The sequence below is a fragment of the Mustela lutreola genome, chromosome 2 (genome assembly GCF_030435805.1).
Source record: "Mustela lutreola isolate mMusLut2 chromosome 2, mMusLut2.pri, whole genome shotgun sequence".
Lineage (NCBI taxonomy): Eukaryota > Metazoa > Chordata > Mammalia > Carnivora > Mustelidae > Mustela > Mustela lutreola.
In genome coordinates this window covers 8,085,939-8,099,009 of record NC_081291.1, presented here as the reverse complement: position 1 = coordinate 8,099,009, position 13,071 = coordinate 8,085,939, and the positions used below count along the sequence as shown (strand labels likewise).

At 59.1% G+C, this 13,071-nt stretch overlaps 3 protein-coding genes across 7 annotated transcripts in view; 1 reads left to right on the top strand and 2 right to left on the bottom strand.

The window, feature by feature from the left end:
* Positions 1–2,831: 2,831 nt before the first annotated feature.
* Positions 2,832–3,845, bottom strand: TIMM29 (translocase of inner mitochondrial membrane 29). Its single transcript, XM_059159995.1, has 2 exons — positions 3,711–3,845; positions 2,832–3,636 (listed from the first exon to the last, which is right to left on the bottom strand). The coding sequence occupies exons 1-2, from the start codon at positions 3,802–3,804 to the stop codon at positions 2,948–2,950; spliced, it is 783 nt and encodes a 260-aa protein (XP_059015978.1). The 5' UTR covers positions 3,805–3,845; the 3' UTR covers positions 2,832–2,947.
* A 90-nt stretch (positions 3,846–3,935) lies between these two features.
* YIPF2 (Yip1 domain family member 2) lies at positions 3,936–11,906 on the top strand. 4 transcript variants are annotated; one of them, XM_059159991.1, is made up of 10 exons: positions 3,936–4,039; positions 4,195–4,255; positions 4,607–4,764; positions 4,869–4,949; positions 5,912–5,999; positions 7,276–7,392; positions 7,484–7,650; positions 7,735–7,917; positions 8,008–8,136; positions 8,232–9,236. In XM_059159991.1, the coding sequence occupies exons 2-9, from the start codon at positions 4,225–4,227 to the stop codon at positions 8,116–8,118; spliced, it is 936 nt and encodes a 311-aa protein (XP_059015974.1). In that variant the 5' UTR covers positions 3,936–4,039; positions 4,195–4,224; the 3' UTR covers positions 8,119–8,136; positions 8,232–9,236. The 4 variants fall into 4 exon arrangements, with proteins under 4 accessions (XP_059015974.1, XP_059015975.1, XP_059015976.1 ...); XM_059159992.1 differs by lacking the exon at positions 3,936–4,039 and having other exon boundaries at positions 4,050–4,255; positions 8,023–8,136; XM_059159993.1 differs by lacking the exons at positions 3,936–4,039; positions 8,008–8,136; positions 8,232–9,236 and adding an exon at positions 11,839–11,906 and having other exon boundaries at positions 4,050–4,255.
* CARM1 (coactivator associated arginine methyltransferase 1) overlaps positions 8,630–13,071 on the bottom strand; it is a 41,105-nt gene continuing 36,663 nt past the window's right edge. Inside the window, exons 9-16 of one of the 2 annotated variants that reach the window (XM_059159988.1) lie at positions 11,787–11,872; positions 11,507–11,596; positions 10,916–11,053; positions 10,741–10,830; positions 10,542–10,654; positions 10,368–10,445; positions 10,038–10,106; positions 8,630–9,870 (exon numbers count right to left, since the gene is read on the bottom strand). In XM_059159988.1, coding sequence (XP_059015971.1) covers positions 9,728–9,870; positions 10,038–10,106; positions 10,368–10,445; positions 10,542–10,654; positions 10,741–10,830; positions 10,916–11,053; positions 11,507–11,596; positions 11,787–11,872 — 807 coding nt within the window. In that variant the 3' untranslated portion in view covers positions 8,630–9,727. The remainder of the gene's footprint in view (positions 9,871–10,037; positions 10,107–10,367; positions 10,446–10,541; positions 10,655–10,740; positions 10,831–10,915; positions 11,054–11,506; positions 11,597–11,786; positions 11,873–13,071) is intronic. The other variant, XM_059159989.1, reaches the window with a different exon arrangement.

Below are 13,071 nucleotides of genomic sequence, written 5' to 3'. Positions count from 1 at the left end.
CCCTACACTCCTTATGGAAAGAGACAGTTCATCCGCTTTGCTGTTTCTGATGCTGGTAGATTTGGGGCGGGGTGGGATCTCTTCTGGGCTGAGAGCCAGTCCTGCAATGCTTCCCTCTCCCCAGCAGGATCACACAAGCTCCGACCCACAGTGGGCATATGGTCATCTCCTTTAACTCTTTCAGCATTTGAGGCCCACACTGGACTAAGCACTATAGGGTGTTGGGAGCTCAGCAATGAACAGACCCCTGGAACCACCCTTTGGGCGCCTGTGTATACCCCAACACCCAGTCTCCTTGTCTGATCTAACAATTCCAGTCCACAGGCTTTACAACTCAGGAGGCAAAAAGGTACTGGAGAGAGGGAGCAAAAATATGGAGGACTCCTCTGGAAAAGGCTGACCTTCCAACCAAAGACAAAGACACACAGACTTTAGGCCTACACTAAGCTCCTAAATTCCTGGAACACTGAGTTATCTACTTGGTTGTCAACTGCTCCTTTCAGCTTCACACCTACAGGGGGTCTGCATGGGACCCACCCTGGCTGAATGTCAGAAGTGGCATTTGATAACCAGCTCAAGGGGTGAGGCCATGCCGCTCTTTCAGTACTTCTGATCACAGCGAGGAACAGGTCTCACTCGATGCCAGTGTGTCTTAAACCTTTCCTGAGGTTGGTTAGTATCTCTGTTGAACAGAGACATCAGGATTTAGGCCTTTGGTAGGTAACACGGTAAGATTATAATTTAGTATCTGCCATATTTGTTCTCATTAATTTCTTTTTCATATTCACTAACTCACTGTATTCAAGGTTTACTTACGGCTAATGATAGCAGCATTTAGTAATTCTGGCAGGATGCTGTTAAGATCTAATATAGGAAAAAAAAAAGATCTAATAAGATCTAATATAGGATCCTGAGTTTGAGGAGTAAGGCCACAGGGTTGGGAGTTAGAGCTTGAATCATGGTTTCGCCACAGCTTTGGAAAAATCAACTTTTTTTTTAAAAAATTAGATTTATTTATTTATTTGATAGACAGAAATCACAAGTAGGCAGAGAGGCAGGCAGAGAGAGAAGGAGGAAGCAGGCTCCCCGCCGAGCAGAGAGCCCGATGGAGGGCTCGATCCCAGGACCCTGAGATCATGACCTGAGCCGAAGGCAGAGGCTTTAACCCACTGAGCTACCCAGGCGCCCCGAAAAATCAACTTTTTGAACATCACTTTTTCCACTGTACAATGAAAAGTTTGACTTGCAAGATGCTCCTGTCCCAAAAATATGCGTATAAAAACCACTGGGGGCGCCTAGATGGCTCACTGGGTTAAAGCCTCTGCCTTCTGCTTGGGTCATGATCCCAGGGTCCTGGGATCCCTGAGTCAGGCCCTCTGCTGGGCAGGGACCCTGCATCCCTCCCCCCAACCCCGCCTGCCTCTCTGCCTACTAGTGATCTCTGTCAAATAAATAAAAATCTAAGAGTAAATAAATTTAAAAAAAGAAACAAAAAACCACCATGTCCAGCATACCCATAAAATGAACGGAAGGTCTAAATACCAAAACTGAACAGCAAAACACATGAACTCAAACACCACAACAAAGATTATTGTTTCATGGGGTTTCTTTGATTTTTTGGTATTTGGGGGTTTTGTTTTGTTTTTTGTAAGCTCTATGCCCAACATGGGGCTTTAACTCATGACCCCAAGATCAAGAGTCACGTGCTCTTCCAATTGAGCCAGCCAGGCAACCTTTCATGTCCCAGCTTTATTAACTAGACAGAGATACCCTCATTCCTCTATCTGTTTTTAAAGTAGAGTTATCACAACCTAAGTACCAGCTTTGTACACTAGCCTATTCCATCCACAGGATTCTGGGTTTCCAGGGTTATTGAAATATAAACAGAATCTGTGATTCTATAGATAATTTCAGATCAGAAGATGTTTTTTCCTCCCAAATCACTTCAACATCACTGTTGTGAGGGAAAAGGTGGTTTTTGCAAAAAGATTTCCTGTAAAATCTGTACCACTGACAGTCCCCTGGTTTGGTATGGTTTATCGTAAAACGTTACCATTTGGGGTAAGCTGGGTGAAGGGTACAAAGAACGTCTTTGTGCTATTTTTCCTCTTTCCTCTGAAACTGTGTTTTTTTTTTTTTAATTTGACAGACAGAAATCACAAGCAGGCAGAGAGGTAGGCAGAGAAAGAGGAGGAAGCAGGCTCCCCGCCGAGGAAAGAGCCCGACACAGGGCTCGATCCCAGGACCCTGGGATCATGACCAGAGCTGAAGGCAGAGCCCTTAACCCACTGAGCCACCCAGGCGCCCCTGAAACTGGTTTTTTTTTTTTTTTTTTTTTTTTTTTAGAGAGAAAGGGAAAGCAGAGAGAGAGACAGAGCGCAGAGAGGGAGTGAGAGAGAGAAGCAGACTCCCTGTTAAGCAGAGTTCCACTCAGGGCTTGATCCCCGGACCCTGAGATTATGACTTGAGCGGAAGGCAGACGCCGGACTGGCCATCCAGAAACTGTTTCTTAGCTTTATTTCAGAATGATTAAAACTACTACTCATGAAAACGAGGATAAACTTTTCAACTCCAAATTTAAAATGAAAATCAGAACGGTCTTAGGACTCCTTGGGAGTCACCTGACAAATGTGATTAGCCTTGGTCGAGAAACTGTGAGGCTCAATGAGGAAGGCTCATGTAGACTCACAGCTAACTCGACAATGATAAACGTCACATGGTCTTGTCGCTTTGCTCTCCCCCAACTCCTAAACCAACCGAGACGGAGACCAAAACCAAGCTAACTCTGAATTAGCTTTGGCTAACAGGAACGAGAGGAGAGTGGCCAAAAAGGCTGTGAAATATTCTGCACATAATTTATTTAAGTCACTCTGCATCTGATGCTCGCTTGCACCCACTGCACCATCCGCGCCAGGGCTTGGGCCCGGTCTGCACCCAGGCCTCGGTCTCATCTGGGGACCTCCGACCGCACCAGGGAGTCGGCCTGACTCAGGGCGAGTTTGTCTTTCTTCTCCTTCTGCAAGACCTGCTCCTCCCACAGCGCCTGGTCCACCTGATCGTCGGTGAGCACGACAGGCTTGTACTTCTCGTCAAAGAGCCGCTCGTTGGTCTCGGAATGCAGCTGATGCGGCCCGACGACGCGCAGATGAGCCGGCAGGTGCCGGAACTCCTCGTCGTTGATGTCGCAGTCGCGCATCCGGGCGGCCAGCACCCACCAGCGGCCCACGAAGCCCAAGTCCAGGATTCGGTCCGGGAAGTCGGTCCAGCGGGGCTGCAGGTAGCGGCAGCGGGCCTGGTAGAGGCTGGCCTCGGCGTCCACGGGCGCCTCGTACACCAGCGCGCAGAGGCCCAGGTTCACGTGGCGGAGGCGGCCGCGACCCCGCAGCCACAGCAGCCGCTGCACGTAGTCCTCGGAGGCGCGGTTGCGCGTGGCCGGGGCCAGCAGCAGAAGGGTCCCCGACGCATCCAGCAGCGCCTCCTCGAAGGCCGCCTCGCTCGGCGCCAGCGCACAGCAGGCCGCCGCGCCGCCCAGCAGCCCCGTATACACGGCCGCCCGCCAGGGTCGAGCCCGCGCCGCCGCCGCCGCGTCCCGGCAGGCCTCGGCGTAGTCCCGGAGCAGCACGCGGGCCCAGGAGCCTGAGGAGAGAGAAGCAGAACAAACAGGTGAGAGCAGGCCGCTGTGGCCACCGCCGCCTCCCGCCGCTACTCACCCAACCGCGTCCACACGCCTGGCTTCGCGGCCGCTGGGCCACCAGACTCTTCTCGGTTTCGGGACCAAAATCTCTTCAGAGCGGCCGTCGCCATTCTCTTCCGGCTTGGCGTCCCGTTTCCGAAGAGAAACACCGCGTATGCGAAGAAAAAGGCCCGGGGGCCTCCTGCGCAAGCGTGAGCAATGCCGGAAGTGGTTTCCCATCGGAAGAGAATAGAAAAGGGACCGATGCCGGATGTTGCTGTCCGAGCTGAGCGCGGTCGGCTGTGGCGTGGAGGCGGGCCGCGCAGGCGCAGAGAGCCTGGGCCACGCCGACTGAGGCAGCGTCAGGTGAGGAGGGCGGGGTGCACCTGTGGGGCGGGGACGGCGAGTTTCACCCCCCCGGCTCCGTGCCCTAACGGCCAGGCTGGGCTCGGGCCTGAGAGAGAGGCCCCGGGGGGCACCGAATAGGGTTGGGGGCGGGTGTCATTGGCCTCTGTCCTCAGAGCGGGATGCGGTGACGCCCCTGAGCGACCATGGCAGCGGCCGACGAGCTGGCCTTCCACGGTGAGTGCGGCGGCGACCGGCCGGAACCTCCCACCCAGGTTCCAGCTGACCGCCAGCATGAATCCCGGTCAGCTGTGAGCCCTAACCCCGACCCAGGCAAGATGCCCATCCGGGACTCGAACCCCACTCCCGGCAGAGCCTCTGTCCCAGAGCTGACCCCATCCCAGAAGCAGCCTTAATCGCAGGCCCTGGCTAGGAGTGGGGGAACACGCCTTCCACATGCTCATAATTTAGGAAGCTGGGCCCTTCGGTGGCCCCAGTTGGGAGTCTTGGCCCCCAGATGAGCCATGGACCAAACCAAATTGTCCTGACTCCCAAAACACGCCTGTGTCCCATATTCCTTCTCGGTAGAGTTCGAGGAAGCTTCTGATCTGCTGGCCGAGACCCCAGATGCGGCCACCACCAGTGGAAGCAATCAGCTGACCCCACAGGGGCACGTGGCCGTGGCGGTGGACTCGGGTGGCAGTTATGGAGCTGAGGAGGAAGTGGAGGAGAGTGACAGGACTGCGGTGAGTCCCGGCGGGGCCCTGCCTGCCTCCCGCCTTGCCCCCAGCCTTGCCCCCAGCCTCTGCCCAGGCCATACGGGCGGCTACTGAAAGCCCATGCCGTTCAGCTCCTACAGGAGGAGAAGCAGCAGCCCGGATTCTGGACGTTTGGCTACTATCAGAGTTTCTTTGACGTGGACACATCCCAGGTCAGGCCCGGGAAGTGGGTGGGATGGGGCTTGCAGTCACACAGGGCTCGAGCCACCAGCACGGAGCCCTTCCTGGACACCGGAGTGCTGGGGATGCCCAGGTGGGAGAACGAGTTCCCGCCCAGGCTGGCTGGATTAACTGCATGTGGTGTGACCGGGGCTCATGGGAACACAGATGCATGTGCTCAGGCAGGTTAGAGAAGGGCCTCCTGGAGGAGGTGAGGAGTGCGCTGAGACCGGAAGGAGAAGGAAGCCTCAGCTGGGCAGACTGAAGGGAAGCACGTGTTGCAGGCACAGGGAACAGCAGATACAGAGGACCGGAGGGGAGAGAAGGCGTGAGGTGTCACAGGAACCCGCGGTCACTTGGTCTGGTTGGAGAGTGTGAAGTGGGGGACAGGTAGGCGGAAGCCAGAGCACAGAGGCCTCGTATGCTGTGTGAAGGAGTTTGGGTTTTATCCTGACGGTGCTGGGAAGCCATCAGCGGGTTAGAGCAGGAGAGGAATGAGTGGAATTAGCAGACACGGTGCAAGGACGTGGGTCAGAGTGCCCAGGCCAGGAAGGGAAATCATAAACTTGGGGCGCGGAACAGGGGACATAGAGGAGAGAGATGTAGGCGGAAGGAGACCAAGGACTTGACTGTCCCCTACCTCACAGTCCAGACACATCACAGCAGGACAGGCTGTTCAGGGCAGCCACGCCAAGGGAAGGGGAAGTAAAGGGAAAGATGACTGGCCCAGAAGATTCCTTCAGTTGGCAGCACACTGGGGTATTGAGACTGGCAGGGGGAACGGCTCCAGCCCCTCGAGAATCCAGCGGGAACATCTGAGGCCTTGCAGGCAGGGGAGATGGGAGGTCAGCAAGGAGGGAGCCTCTGAGGGCAGGGCAGGAGCTTGGCCCTCTCCTCTGTCGGGGCTAAAGGGCCCCGTGCAAGGCTTCCATTCTGAGCCCCACCTTGTCTCCAGGTCCTGGACCGAATCCGAGGCTCGCTGCTGCCCCGGCCTGGCCACAACTTTGTGCGGCACCATCTGCGGAATCGGCCAGACCTGTATGGTGAGTGGTGGTGTGCATTCAGCTCGAGAACTCCCTCGGCACACGTGGAGCGGGTGCTGGCCCATGGATTCCAGCTGAGAAGAAAGCAAGGGGCACTCCGGAGAGCAAGGGGCACGTCCTGTCTGGGGAGACGGTTCTAGACAAGGCTGCCAAGGGCAGCAGGGCTCAGAAGAAGAGCAAACAGTTTAGAGCATGTGAGTTGCCGTTTCACATGGGTTGGACAGGGAAGACCCTTATGAGAAAGATGAGAGAAGGATGAGGCCTTGTTGGTGTTAAGGGATGGTGCTGAGGAGATTCAGGGGAAGAACATTCCAGAAGGGGACACGGGTCCAGTGATGGGGCAGTATTGTCCTTGGCGTAGTGAGTTATATGAGGTCACAGAGGTGACAGGAGGAGACTGCGCTTGCCGTACAGGTCTCCATGAGAAGGAGTCTCAGTTAAGGGCTCTGAGGCTTCCTCTGGCCATGGGGGCAGGGGGCGCGGGGCGGGAGCAGTGCTCTGCCATTTTCCACGTGTGGGATGGTGGGATCCAGCCCAGGTGGAGAGCAGTGGTTGGACTGTGGACTAGATCTCAGAGTTGGAGTCGCCAGGATGTCCTGACATGCCCGAGGGGGTTGGGAGGAGAGAGAGGCAGGATGGCTCTGGGGTGTTCATCGGGACCACCCAAGGAATGGGCCTGTCATGTACGGACTGGAAAGGCTGGGCAGGTTGGAGGGGAGGGCACAGGGGTGGGAGGCTGGAACTGGAGAGGCCTAGACGTGCCCATGGAAATGTTGACTATAAGCCTGTGGTTCAGGGCACAGACCGGACTGGAGATATTTGGGAGACATTAGGCTCGATGTGACATAAGGGCCGGAGGCTGGGCAGGATCGTGCAGGGGGTGAACACAGAGGGAGAGGAGGGGTCAGGACTGTGTCCTGAAGGTCCCCGTTGTTAAAGGGGTCAGGGACTTACAGATGTTGAGGAATTGCCAGGGGAGTGATGTGGCAGAAGCCAGGAGCACGAAGTCCTAGAAAGCACATGCAGTGTGTTTCCAGAAAAGGGAGATCAGCTACATACAGCAAAAGCTATGGAAAGGTCAGGAAAGCTGAGGGACTGGGAGCCAGCACGGGCTTCAGCCACCCCACATTGTCATCACTGGTCATGTTGCGGGGGGAGTCAAGTCAGGGTGGAGGTAGCTCGGACCTTAGAAAGAGGCTTGGGTCCCGGCACAGTTGAGATGGGACAAGTCACCTGTCCTGGGAGCCCTGGGTTCCTCACCACCCCCGGCCCACAGGCCCCTTCTGGATCTGTGCCACACTGGCTTTCGTCTTGGCCGTCACTGGCAACCTGACCCTGGTGCTGGCCCAGAGGAGAGACCCCTCTATCCACTACAGCCCCCAGTTCCACAAGGGTAAGTGAAGTAGGCAAGGCCCCGGCCCTGCCCAAGCTGGGAGTGCCGCGGAGCCCCGAGGGTGACGGCCTGCCTTACCCCTGCCCCCCAGTGACCGTGGCCGGCATCACCATCTACTGCTACGTTTGGCTGGTGCCGCTGGCGCTGTGGGCCTTCCTGCGGTGGCGGAAGGGGGTCCGCGAGCGCATGGGGCCTTACACCTTCCTGGAAACCGTGTGCGTCTACGGCTACTCCCTCTTTGTCTTCATTCCCACCGTGGTAAGTGCGGCCCCAGGCTGCGGAGGGGGGGGCGACAGGTGCCCAGTGGAAGGCCTGGCAACCAGCTGCCCGTGTCGCCCCCAGGTCCTGTGGCTCATCCCTGTCCCATGGCTGCAGTGGCTCTTCGGGGGGCTGGCCCTGGCCCTGTCAGCCGCTAGCCTGGTGTTCACTCTCTGGCCTGTTGTCCGAGAGGACACCAGGTTGGTGGCTGCGGTGCTGCTCTCGACTGTCGTGCTGCTCCATGCCCTCCTGGCCGTGGGCTGTAAGGTACAGGCGATCAGGGCTGGGCCTCGGGCTTGGGGGAGATGGGGTGTCACCGACTGTCCCCCAACACTGACCCCAAGGGCTTCGGCACAGTTTTACTTCTTCCAGCCGCTGCCTCTGGCGCACCCGGCCCCCCCAACACAGGCTGCATCTCTGTCCCCAGACCTCCCGCCGCCGCCCACCTCTAGCACCCACACCACCTAGGGAATGCCCGGCCCGAAGGTGAGGCCAGTTTCCCGCGGCCCCTGGGGGCTTCTCCCGCCCTTGCTCCCCGAGGCCAGGCGTCACAGCTCTGCTCCCCGGCGTCTCCCTTTCAGGCCCAGCATGAGGGGAAACCGCTGCCCGCCCTGCCCCTCAGACGATGACTGAAGTCTCCCCTGACACCTCGAGATCACTCTGCTGCTTTCCAGACTTTTCTTACAAAGCAAACACTTTTATTTTCTATGCAAAGGTGATTCCGAGAATTTGTAGAAAGGTGGGAAAAGGGCAGCGAAGCAGAGAGCTTCCGGGGGGGCTGGTGCCCCCGGGCTCCCCGCCAGGTCTTCTGCTTTCCCTGATGGGACGCGTGGGAGAGCCGACAGGGCCACCCCGGCCTCGACTGTGCCTGCCCTTCCTGGGTGCCCAGGGAGCGGGTCCCAGGGCCGAGCCTGAGCTCCACCACGGCCATGTTCGGGGGTTCAGCAACGGGGGAGCAGAAGTAGAAGAAAACTGCCTGTGCTGAAACATACATTTCCTTGTTTATTTGTTTTGTTGGGGGGGGGCAGAGGTCCCTGCAAGGCCCCTTCCCAGGCTGGGGAGGGACCAGAACGCCATCATAGTAGTAGGGACTGGAGCGTCTACAAATATCACGGGAAATAAACAGGCCTAACGTGAGCTACGAGGGGAAAGGACGCCTTCCACGATCGATTCTTGAGGTTTCTCATGTCGGCCCCAAGTGGCTGACAGTGACCCTTCCCTCCAGGCCCTGGGCCCATGGGGCCACCTGTTCTAACTCTTGGTAGGGGTGGGGGAGGGGACCTGCAGGGGCTCAGGGACAGGACAGCAGCAAGAGGCAGGGGCCGAGGACGGAGGGCCTTCCCGACAGCCGGGGTGGGTTGTACATTCAAGTGTGAGGTGAACCCTTTGGTGGGAGGGGGGCCTCGGGTCTCTAGAGGCCTGGCCCCACCCCTGTCCCGAAGACTCGGCAGGGCTGCCCCTCACCACTGAGCCTCTGAGTGGGGGGAGAGGGGCTGCTGGCTCGGCCCGGCCGGCCTGGTTTCTCAGAGGGTCTGTGGATTGACACTGGTTCTTCTCGTAAAAAAATAAAATTAAAAAAAGCAGCATGTCACGCCCATTGTGACCAAGGCCTGGTAGTTGAAGGGGAGGCCCCGCCCAGTCAGGACCGCCTTCCCACTGGACACAGGCAAGGGAGGGCAGGCGCCGGGGGACCGGGTGGGGTGGCAGCTGCTCCCCGCGCGCCCCCCCCCCTCCGACACCGGGCCTGCAGCTGTTAGCCCCGGACACGCCTGTTACAGAAGATGTCAGACCCAGGTCAGGGTGGAGGGCAGGAGGGGGAGCCAGGGCTCCCACGACATGATCTCGTGTAAAACATGGCAGCGACACACGCTCAGGGCCAAGATGTGGGTGGGCGGTGGAGAGGGGACGGCGGCGGCGACGTCGTGTAGAAAAGTGTCCGAGTTCCCAGAGCAGAGGGCTGGGGCCGGGAGCCGGGGCTTCCCCGGTGCGGGGGTGAGAGCCGCCCAGGCGGGGAGGGGGTGGGCAGGGTGTTCATTTGGTTTCCTGGTGCTGTCAGTCTGTTCCACGCCGGAGGGGCCTAGCTCCCGTAGTGCATGGTGTTGGTCGGGATGGACATGGGGGAGGCCATGGAGATGGCGGGGCCGCCCATGGTGAACTGGCTGTTGACCGCGTAGTGGGCGCTGGAGCCGCCGCCGCTGCTGCCCTGGGCGCCGGAGGACCCTGTGGGGTGGGGGTGGGGGGTGGCACGGGCGCTGAGGGGCCGGCCCTGCCCCCTCGCCCGCCCAAACCCGCGGCAGAGTCAGACAGAGACAGACAGCAGGCGAGAGGGCAGGCGGGCGGCCAGGGGACCACACACTCACACCCACGGGGCCCGCTCCCGCCGTTACCTTGGACAATCCCCGTGCTCATTATGGAGCCCATCCGGGAGTGGGTGTGATTGACAATCCCCGTGTTGGCTGCGCAGCGAGAGGGAGGAGGAAGGAAGGCAGACGGCGTCACCGCCCCCGGCCGGCCCCCGGCCGGCCCCGCGCTGGCGCTAGGGGGTGGGGAGGGTGGGCGCGGCGGCTGCAGAGTGCGCGGAGAAGAACGGAACGTGGGGCCTCTGCCCGGAGCCCCAGGAAGAGAAGGGAGTGACGGCGACCGTGGCACAGAGAGCCCAGGCCCTAGAGAACTGTGGCCGCCCACCCCGCCGCCCCCAGGCCCCTGGGGAGACTCACCTAAAGGAATCAGGTTGTTGTGGCCCACGCTGGAGCCACCGGCTATGACACTGCTCAGGTCGTAGGCGGTCGGCATCCCTGTGTGCAGAGCCGGCGAGGTCAGGGGTGGGGAGGCCGTGTCCTCACCCCCACCCCCAGCAGAAGCACCCCGCCCCGCCCCCACCGGCCACTCACCAGCCACGGCCATCCCGCTGCCGAGGTTGTAGGTGCTGCCCGTGTTCCACATGTTCTCCGAGGGGGACGTGTAGTGGGAGCCGGGCGGGGGCGAGGGCGTCGTGCCTGTGTATCTGCAGCACAGACAGACCAGCGCGCAGGGCTGAGAGGCCGCAGGGCAGGACGGGCACCCCCTGTGGAGGCTACGGGCCCATCCTACCTGAAGAAGGGGTTTTTCAGATCCAGGAGGTTACTGGATTTGGAGCCCGTCTGGTCTACCTGGGCCACAATACTGATGTCATAGCTCTGTCTGCAGAGAGGACAGGGCAGGACGGCCATGAGCTGGCTGGGGAGACAGACCCCTGCCTCCCCCAGCCCCGGGTGGCAGCTCCCACCTCTTGTTGGCAATAAGCAGACATGTCCCTGAGAGCGTGTCCCCGGCCTTGGCGAACAGTGGTGACTGGAACAGGCAGCGGACCTGGTACCAGTGGGTCAGGGGCTCCGTCGGGGCCGTGGACAGCCATACTGTCATTCTGCCAAGCAAGGACAGGCACACGCAGGACCAGGCTGCAGCCTCTGCCCTGTGCGCCTCGCGCTCTCCCCAGGTGTTTCTGATGGGTCCCCTGGGGCCCTAGAGCTGAGACGCTGGCTGGCCGGGCATCCCAGGCACACGCCCATGCACACACGTCCATGTACACGCACACACCACAGTGAGGATGGGCCCACTCACCCTGACCTCTGCCAAGAGCCGGAGACCGGGCTCCATGAGGGACAGTTACTGAGAACAAGACAGACCCCCCCCCCCACCACCACCAGTCTCTGGTTCAGAGGGAGCTCTCATTGCTTTTGCAGGGACAGGGAGCCTAGAGCAGTCCTGTCCTGTCCTGTCCTAGCCCCGAGCCCACCCTGGGGATCACAACTGCAGGGAAGTCGCTGGGACTGGGCCGGGGCGGCGCACGGAGCACACCCTCGCTCTTTGCACTCACATGGAGCCGATGAAGGCGACATCAAACCAGAAAGCCAGGCCGTGAACTAGCCCGGAATGCAGCATGTGGAATTTGAATGGGATTTCTATCCTGGAAGGCAAAGTGCAGTGATTGCTGGGGAAGCCAAACAGGGACGGCCAGGAGAGAAGAGGGGTGGCTGGGTGCAGTGTCCCGGGGCTGCTGCCGGCCCGCCCTGGGGCAGAGAAGGCCTGAGGGAGTGTGTGCCGGTCCTGGACCCTAGCAGGAGCCAGGCTTAGCAGCGGGGCATGGGTGCCAGTACCTGTGCAAATCTCCTTCTTTGGCTTCTAAGAAGTTCACTGTGTACTTGACAGACTTGGCCATCAGGATCCGGATGTCAAATGTGTCCTGGGAGAGAGACCACAGTGTGACCTGGCTTCAGGCACGAAGGCCAGCTGGGAAGGGGTGAGCTCTGCCCCACTCCCTGTCTGGCCACGGCTTTGAGGCCGTTGGGCTAAAACCATTCTCAGACATGCTGGGCGGGGTGGGGTGTCCTCGAGCCACCACAGAGGACAATGAGGCGACAGCTCTCAACCATTCATGTGCATTAGAGACTTGGCAGCTCCCCTTCTGGGAGTCTGACCTACACGTGTGCGTGGATGTGTCCAAGCTCGCACACACACAACCAGTCGTGCTCTGGAAACTACCTAATGACGCCACCAATGTCCCATCCATCAGGGACTGAGCAAGGACGGGGAGGCTGTGAACAGGTGGGGAGGGTCTCAAGACGGACTAAGTTAATAAGCAAACGGGGGGACTGTGCTGCCCTCCACTCCCGCCAAGCTGGAGGCTTTAGAGCAGACGGGCGCTCCTGTGAGCAACTACAGCAGCTGAATAAAATACTGGGGCGGGGGGGGATACTTGGGGGGAGCCTAGTTTGCGAGTCAGGAAGAGCAACAGTGGCGGCCGCCACTCTGGGAGCCAAGATCCTGGAGACACGCTTTTCCGCCTGTGCCTTTCCCCTTGGGGCAGGACCTTCTGGCGGCCTCCCGAGATGGGGACAGCAAAACGGGGACTCAGGGTCACCAAGGCAGCTAGGATTCCAGGGCTCCAGAAACGAACAAAAGGGAAATGCAGAAACAGGAGATGGGCATTCTGCACGGGATCCCACTCCGCGGTGTGGGCCAGTTCCCGAGCTGCACAGGCCTGGGGCTGAGAGGCGGAGAACTCACGCAGGAGCCACTCGGAAGACGCTCATAGACCAGGGGGAGGTTCAGCCGCACATGAGTGCTGGACGAGGAGCCCTCATGAAGCAGCCACCAGGCTTGCACTGAGACCACTGACTGCCGGGCCCTAAAGCAGCAGTTCCCCAAATGTGGTCCCTTCCAAAGCACTCGCAAGGTCAAAACTATTTTCATGATAGTACTAAGATGTTTTCTGCCTTTTTCTTTGGTTCATTTACCAACTGAACACAGAAGTAGAATCCAACTGTCTTCTATTAAGCCAAACATTAAAGAGATTTGCAAATTAAAAATGCCAACTGTGGGGCGCCTGGGTGGCTCAGCTGGTTAAGCATCGGCCTTCGGCCCAGGTCATGATCCTTCGGT

Excerpts from the sequence above, each read along its gene's own strand:
- TIMM29 (XM_059159995.1), bottom strand. The coding sequence starts at position 3,804 with ATGGCGACGGCCGCTCTGAAGAGATTTTGGTCCCGAAACCGAGAAGAG. Across the intron at positions 3,637-3,710 it reads AGGCGTGTGGACGCGGTTGG|GCTCCTGGGCCCGCGTGCTG; the intron begins GTGAGTAGCGGC and ends CTCTCTCCTCAG.
- YIPF2 (XM_059159991.1), top strand. The coding sequence starts at position 4,225 with ATGGCAGCGGCCGACGAGCTGGCCTTCCACG. Across the intron at positions 7,393-7,483 it reads CAGCCCCCAGTTCCACAAGG|TGACCGTGGCCGGCATCACC; the intron begins GTAAGTGAAGTA and ends CCTGCCCCCCAG. Across the intron at positions 7,918-8,007 it reads TCCTGGCCGTGGGCTGTAAG|TTTTACTTCTTCCAGCCGCT; the intron begins GTACAGGCGATC and ends GCTTCGGCACAG.